Source organism: Carica papaya, chromosome 4, assembly GCF_054855325.1.
Source record: "Carica papaya isolate Zhongbai chromosome 4, ASM5485532v1, whole genome shotgun sequence".
In the NCBI taxonomy this organism is placed as follows: Eukaryota; Viridiplantae; Streptophyta; class Magnoliopsida; order Brassicales; family Caricaceae; genus Carica; species Carica papaya.
This window is the reverse complement of record NC_142312.1, coordinates 1,377,817-1,385,714: the sequence shown is the minus strand read 5'-3', so window position 1 is coordinate 1,385,714 and position 7,898 is coordinate 1,377,817. Positions and strand designations below refer to the sequence as shown.

General features: G+C 33.7%; 1 protein-coding gene across 4 annotated transcripts; it reads right to left on the bottom strand.

Annotated features, from left to right (window-relative positions):
• Positions 1-2,497: 2,497 nt before the first annotated feature.
• IAA9 (indole-3-acetic acid inducible 9) lies at positions 2,498-7,896 on the bottom strand. 4 transcript variants are annotated; one of them, XR_015818241.1, is made up of 7 exons: positions 7,716-7,896; positions 5,885-6,583; positions 5,550-5,776; positions 5,269-5,410; positions 4,380-4,441; positions 3,218-3,376; positions 2,498-2,805 (listed from the first exon to the last, which is right to left on the bottom strand). XR_015818241.1 is itself a non-coding variant. In XM_022034749.2 (6 exons), the coding sequence occupies exons 2-6, from the start codon at positions 6,553-6,555 to the stop codon at positions 2,768-2,770; spliced, it is 1,140 nt and encodes a 379-aa protein (XP_021890441.1). In that variant the 5' UTR covers positions 6,556-6,583; positions 7,716-7,894; the 3' UTR covers positions 2,498-2,767. The 4 variants fall into 4 exon arrangements, 2 of the variants coding, with proteins under 2 accessions (XP_021890441.1, XP_021890442.1); XR_015818242.1 differs by having other exon boundaries at positions 3,218-3,373; XM_022034749.2 differs by lacking the exon at positions 3,218-3,376 and having other exon boundaries at positions 7,716-7,894.
• Between the last annotated feature and the right edge of the window lie 2 nt (positions 7,897-7,898).

Genomic DNA, 7,898 nt, shown 5'->3' with positions numbered 1-7,898 from the left:
TAGGAGTTAAAAACACAGCTATATATACATATATATATATATATGGGTGCAGGAATGTTCTTTTTTAACTGCTATATATATATATATAGTTATATTATTCAATCATTACACCAACCTCACTAACTAATAAACCACATTCCACTAATTAATTTTGTGGTGCAACTAACCTCATTGACCCATGCTTTATTTTTCTAATTTTTTAATTAATTAGTCTTTGAAGATAAATTAATTAATTAATTAATTTAGTTAATAAGGAATGGTCAAACACATAATATTCCTGATTTTCAGTAGGAAAATAAAAAAACATAATAATTATCTTTAAATCTAACTTAAAAGTTTATTTATTTTTTATTCTGAAATATATATTTTTTTTGAATTATCAAAATTAAATTAACAACGTAATTTTGCTTTAATTAATTGCAAAAATGGGCTAATACTGTTTTTAATGATGATTAAGATTTTAGATTAAAAAGAGAAAAATCCAAAGGGCAATAAATAAAAGTCTTTTTTAAGTACCACCATCACATGGCCAACAGTATTCGCCATTGCCAAATTCAACAAAGCAAAATAATAAAAGTTCAAAAGTATGATAATCAACTACTTAAGATTACTCGATGTCACATCAAAAATGTATTAACGGTAGCAAAGTAATATTATATACGCACATACATGAATTAAAAGATAAGAAGGTATATATATATATATATATATATATTGTGTTATTTGATGATCAAGAAATTGTAATGTTGACATCCACAATATATATATATATATATATACACACACACACAAATCTAGCTCTAGACTTATTGGTTCCACTTTCAAAGATCCTACTTTACATATAAGCATGTAGAAATTAAATTCACACCCTTATGTACATATAAGCATTTCAGTAAGTCAACATATACATTTTCATATTATACATATAATGGTCGCGAAGATTATTTTAGTATATATTAAGAATTGTGGAGGACATTCATACTTGTAGTAGTGAAAGATGACCATATTAATATGTAATTCTGATTTAAATATAAACATACATACATATACATATATATATATATATATATGAAAACTCGAGAGTCTCCTCTACAATTTGTCTATACTCAAAAGAAACTATAACGTCCTTCAGAAACAATAAGTATGGATTGATTCTATATATTGAAAACTGATCATATACGTGTATGATATAAATAGTTGATAGTTCAAAATTAAGTAAAAAAGAAAATTAAATTTGAAGTCCATAGAGACATGGATTAGTACATTGAACCAACGTTACAATGTAATGCTCTCAACTATCTTTTGTCTGCCACTAGGACATGTATAGATATATATATATATATATATATAGCTCTGTCAATGTAGGGCACTACGTCGAAGCCTACGTGAAAGTTGTTCTGCAATTCATGGATACCCTTTTTCTATCTATGGTTATTATGGGCTTTTCTTTTGAAACCTCCTTCGAGAGTTTCCAAATGAGGATTGGATGCTGGGAATTTTAATACTTTTGCTAGCGTCAAGAAAATATATTTAATCTACTACATGCAATTATAACAAAAGACAATCAGCTTTTTGTTAAAAAGAAAATAATTACTCGAAGGCTTAGGGGTAGGGAGTAGTGGGTAGGGGGTAGCTGGTATATTATATGGCCTACAACCATATCTAATCAATGGAGGGAGCTCTTCTTTTTGTTTAGACTGACTGCCTTTTATTTATTTACCTTTTCTGGAATTACCTGTGCTAGTAAATTGTACATGTTACCTTTTTAAAAAAAAAAAATTTACCTAACTTAAAGTAAGACTATTATTCATGAAGTCACAATACCAAAATGACCCACTATAGGACTCTACCCATAACCCAAATGAACTAAGAGTTCAATAACCTGATAAACCAAAGGACAGAGTACCTATTATTCATGAAGTCACAATACCAAAATGACCCACTATAGGACTGACCCATAACCCAAATGACCTAAGAATTCAATAACCTGATAAACCCAAAGACAAGATACCCAAAACTAAACAAATTCCAAAACCTAAACCTCCTTGATTAATTCTATCTTATAATAATAAATACTCTCGAATTATTAGAGTCTGGCAAACTCAAACCTATAACCCACAATGGTCTCTGGTGATTCCTATAATGATCAAAAAGTTGTTGTTAGTTGGGCACAGAGCAAGCCAGGCTGAGCTTCTCAACTGCCTTCATTAATTCCTACCGCAATGTTTGCCAAGAAAAAAGACATTCAATGTGAGTCCAGAAAAGAGGAAGCATAGGCACACTGACCAACCAAGTTACGGGAGGCAGAGCCACAAAGACTTCACTCCTTGCTCCTTCACAGCTGCCAATGAGTGGTAAGAAACAACGAGGAGCCTCATCAAATTCAATCTTAGTAACAAACTAAAGAACAAAAATTTATCATGCTGCACCCAGAGTCCCAGAGTACTTTAACAAAGAAACATTGATTTTTCAAGCATACAAGTTAGAACATATAAAATGACCAACAACAACTTAAAGTTTCCTATAAATATTATATAGTAAACTTCACAAGCACTAGTTTTCTTAATTAAATGTTCTACAATAATCACGGCAATTTTAAAACAAAACATAAACTAACATCAACTTTCATGCCAACCAAAACATAGGTACGAGAGGTTACAAATCTCAACCATGGAGTTGCTATACTTCTTCAAACCATCCTTCTATTTGCATTTTTCTCTTCTGGGATCTTCCTTCTTTCTTCCCACCTGTGCAGCTTCACGTTTGACTAGTTCCGGTTCTTTGATTTCTCCATTGCTCTGGGAGCTGTAGATAGACCATCATAGTAAAACACTTGAGAGAATTGAGAATATCCACTCAACAGAGATTCAAAAGGGAAGTGAAAATGTTGGATATTGTGAACACTGACAGTTGAAAAAGATGAAGAACTGCAGTTGCTCAATTGAAATCTTTATTGGGATCAATTAAATGACAAGCAACAGGAAGGAGAAGAGCAAAAAAACAAAAAACCATTGCTTTACCAGGAATCATACATTTGTGTAGAAGAATTTAGTAGACAAAATTCATTTTATCATGCATAACTCAGCTGCATTGCTTACAAATATCAACTGTCTTCATAATAATCCATGATCCACAAGTTCACAAATATATGAAAGATGATTTTCAATCATTTCACCTTCTAATGTAAACCTCTTAGCTTACCACACATTTTATTTACCTGTTGCATACAGGCTTAAATTAGGTGGTCCAGATAAGATAAGAAGAGACTGAATCCAGGTCTTGTTTCCAATCTGTTAAAATGTGAAGATGTTCTCCTATAGCAGACTACGGTAGGAACCTACAGTACATTATTCAAATCCAGCATACCAACGCACTACTGATACACAAGTTTGGAATAATAAAGTCAGGTTGCCGTATCCAAAAATCTAAATTGATAAGAAAAGACCAGTTTAGCATTTTATATTATACTATAACACATCTCTCACATTTAAATTTTGAACTTAATATGTGATCTAATTCAAAAAACATATATGCATAAAGGCTCAATAGTGATCAACTAGAGATCAACGTAAGCGAAAAAAAAATTTAAAAAGCTCTGGAAGATCCAAAAGCCTAATAGTGGGCAAAGAGAAGTGGAAAAATTAATAAGATGTGCAGGTAAGGTACTAAGGTTTGACTTATGTAAAAATAGGTTACTAATTATCTTAAAAACTTAATCTATAATGAATCCAACCTATTATTCAGGACTGATACTAAAAGTGTGAAATAATAAAGTTGGGTGACCACTGAACAATTTTTCAAAGAAGTTTAACTTGATAACAGGTGGCTCAGCTTAGCACATAAATTTAATCCAAACAAAGGCCCAATAGTAAGCAATAAGGGTACAAGTCCAACGGTAAATGGAGGTTTTCATGGCTCAAAGGCCTAATAATGGGCAAAGAAAAGGGGGGAAATAATAAGATGTGGAGGTAATTTTTAAAGTTTGAACTATGTGAAATAATTAAGTTGGGTTACCAATTATCTCAAAAAACTTAATAAGACCCTTATTATTCTTCCATCATTTTCCAACATTAAGTTAGTAATATCCTTATGAATTCATTTTCCTCAAAAAGATAATAGTAATGGCAGTTGGCAACATATTAAATCCAACCTGACACCAAAAATGTTTTCACAGCGATAATGGCAGTTGACAACATGCAGAAATTTAATAAGCCTAACCCACCTCTATTTTATCTTACATAAAGGCATGCAAACACAAAATGGGTGCATGAAATTGCATAAATGCAAATGGCTAGCCATCCAATAACCACGAGTTCTAATACCAGGAACAATTATCAAATGACTTGAATGAATTTATTTCTATTAAAAAATATACAGACCCAAGCCAATGGCATCAGAGCTTTTCATGATCTTCAGCCTCTTGCATGAATCAATAAACATCCTGCAATTTTTACACCAAAGTTAGAAGAGAATTTCATAAGATACTTTAAGAAATGAAACTACAGTTCAAAAATAATTGTGATCATCTTAAAGAGCTTTTAGTGAAAGGCAGTGCATTTTACCAATGATGTCATCTTTATCCATGAGTTCCCAGTTAAGATCACGGCATGTCAGATCTCCGGCTTAGATACCGTGTCAACAATCGTTTTAAACATGATCCCAAAAGCTTATGGTAATTGGAAAATCCAACTTTGTTTTTGCAATAAGAAAAACTATGGCACTAAATACTACCCTTAAAGCAAAATGGTAGACCAAGAACCTCACTTTGGATTTAACAGTTTTAAACATATGATGGTATTCCAATATTCACAAAACCTCACACTAAACAACTCATAATATTCCCCAAATGAGAATTAGAAAATGGAATTATGAATAATACTGTTACAGACTTCAGTCACAAATTTAATTGTCAACAGGAAAAAGCAAAGAACTAAAGCATAGTTCTCCAAGAAGATATAACCATATAAAATCAGCATGATTAAGTACATAACATGTAATGAAAAAGCATTTTTCAAGCAAGTTAATGACTTTCTGGCATAATTCTTGCATAATAAGAAAATGACTATATATTGACATTTCAAATAACATTATGTTGCTGGAATTTATTAGAGAAGAAAATTCAATAAAATTTATGCATGCAGATGGAATGAGCTGATGTGTTCAATCTAAAGAATTTTTCTTTTAACAACTATCCAATCAAAACAATTAACATATCAAATTCAAATATTTAAGGCAAACAGAAGCAAGTTTCTGTTGATTGACACTTACTGCCAAGGAACATCTCCAACGAGCATCCAGTCACCATCTTTATCCTCATAGGTAAGCACATATTCTGATCCGTGGAGAAGATCCTTCAACTTACTCTCACTCAACATATCCCTTCCAGGAGCTACGTGAGAACCACATTGACCTGAGATCAGATTAACTCCTTAGCAAGCATGTCATGCTCATAAAGAAAATTTACATTAACTGCACGCCAAATTATTACAATTTTGTGTATCAAATTTACGTTGACATTATCACAGCATCAAGGCGAAGCAATAACTTACCAAGAGTAAAACAGCTAAACATCTTTTCAAGGGCTGAAGACAACTCTCTATAGGTGGAGTAAGTTCTCAAGTCTACCTTTCTCAGATAAGGAGCACCATCCATGCTAACTTTCACAAAAAGAGCACCAGGACCAGGTTTTCCATCAACTTCATCATTGTTTTTCAAGGTGGTGGCCAATGTGTTCTTTCTAAATGATCTAATGGGTGGCCAACCAACAACCTGCGCTCTGCAATGATTGCCATATGGTAAACACAGCAACTATAAGATTAGAAAGTCTTGTACATAATCCATATCAACAAATCCTTGAGTCATACTCGCACTAATTTGTACTTACTTGGCAGCAGGGGCACTGCTACTATTGTTCGAAGCACCAGTTTGGTTAAGGTTGCTTCCATTTGGAATTCGTGGTCGTTCCTGAAGCATATTCTGGGGCACATCTTTTTTAATGGCTGGTTGAGTCCCAGAGTTGCGGGATGATAGCATGACATTGATTGCTGAATTATTAGGATACTTTCCTTGCCCCACAGATTGTGGAGATTCAGAATCAGATCCAGTAGCATGAAACATCCAATTCTTCTCAGTATATGCAGATCCTTTCACCTCAGAGAACTCATCCATGGTGTCAGAGAATCCTCTTTTGTTGCCAGAAACAACACTCTTATGGGATGATGAGCACACACCATCCTTCAAAGGAAGCAGTGGAAACAGTGGCTTCTCATCAACTTTCCCTGAGCCCAGCAAGCATAGATCTGGTTCTCTCTCAGGTGATTGTGATCCAGGGAGACCAAGCCGCAGTTCTGTGGCCTTCAAATTCAGATTGTTCTTGTTATCCTCTGGAAGGCTGGAGACAGCTGAGCTGTCAACTGAAGAACAATCTGACAACCCCAGATAGTTCCGTTCTTTTAACCCAGATCTGTTCTGGGAAATACAGTCAACAGAGGGTGAAGAGGCCACCAAAGAGACATTGCTCTGCCCTTCTTCCACACCCAGCAGTGGCGGAGACATCAGATTCCAGAATTCTCAAAATAACCTCCTTAACAATTCAAATAATAAGAAAAATAACCTGAATTAAATATGCTGTTTCATTCAGAGGAAATTGTTGTTTAAAAGGAAAACACCATAACTAATCTAAAATCACCCAAATCCAATCCATCGTCCCCTTCCAAATCCAAACTCAGCAGTAACATTGCCGTCAAGTAATTCTATAGCTTAAATTTCACAAGGATACTTCCTGATGATTTTCTTGCTTTCAAGAGTCAACGGAAGGAAATCTACTTCTCAAAGCACCAACAAGTGAAAGGAAAGCAACTAAAATAACGATCTTTTAATAAGCAAAGAAGAAAAAACTCAATCCCCTTCACCCAATCTCAACAAATTGTCTAGAAAACCAACTTCTATATACAGAATGTATGCTTATAAGTAATTTCAGATATATTAAATAGAAGGAAACTGTTCAGGTAGAATAATTCAGAAAATCTTATAAAAAAAAAAGCTTCTATTCATGGAAAATAAAAATCAGCTCACAGATTGAAGCAGATTTGGATACTTAAAAAAACCCCTACAAGATGGATCTTAACTAGCAGAGAGAAACGGAAACGCAAAAGCTTAAAAGAAATGTAAGCATTAAGTTTCGGAAGAAAACAAGTCCAAGAAAGTCAATAAAATAATACTACTCATCAAAAAAAAATCCCATACAACTGTTTTGGTGCTGACTTGATTTTTCCCGAAAACGAGATGTATAAAAAAAATGTAAAACTAATTCTCTACACTTTCTCGGCGACCAAACCGACTGAGGAGGAACCAAACTGGAAAAAGAAAGAATAAAAATGATTTGAGCTGCAAAAAACTTACAGGCGGAGATCTTAACTTCCTAACCTAAGAAAAAAACGATAAAAGTACAAAAGGATCACCAAAACGAGAAGTCCACAGAAAAAAAAAAAAAAAAAAAGACTCCACCAAAAAACACTAAAGCATCTTGAAGAGAAAATCCACAAGACCACAACACAAAGCAGAGAAGATATATATCACTTAAGAACAAGATCCCAATATCTGCAAACAAGAACTTCAAGCGAGACAAAACTCAACCGAAGAAAAACGCAGTAAATCATTTCAAAAGAAAAAGGATAAAAACGAGCTGAAACAGACCGTTCAAAAAGCACAGGTACCTGAACAACGAAAGCAAAACAAGCCAATTTATGGATCAGACAAGGTTGAAGAAGACCGATAAACGCATTCAAGTCTCAGAGGAGGAAAGCACGAACTGTATCGAGAGAAAAGCACGGCAAGAAAGAGAGAGAGAAAGCTCAATGTCCTTCTATTAAGCAGAAAGCAACAAAAGCTATCTCTGA

What these genes read in the sequence shown, in the direction of transcription:
- IAA9 (XM_022034749.2), bottom strand. Translation starts at nt 6,555, where the DNA reads ATGTCTCCGCCACTGCTGGGTGTGGAAGAAGGGCAGAGCAATGTCTCT. An exon ending in AGCAGTGCCCCTGCTGCCAA is followed by an intron (nt 5,777 to 5,884) that starts GTAAGTACAAAT and finishes CAATCATTGCAG; the next exon opens with AGCGCAGGTTGTTGGTTGGC. An exon ending in GTTGGAGATGTTCCTTGGCA is followed by an intron (nt 4,442 to 5,268) that starts GTAAGTGTCAAT and finishes TAAAAATTGCAG; the next exon opens with GATGTTTATTGATTCATGCA.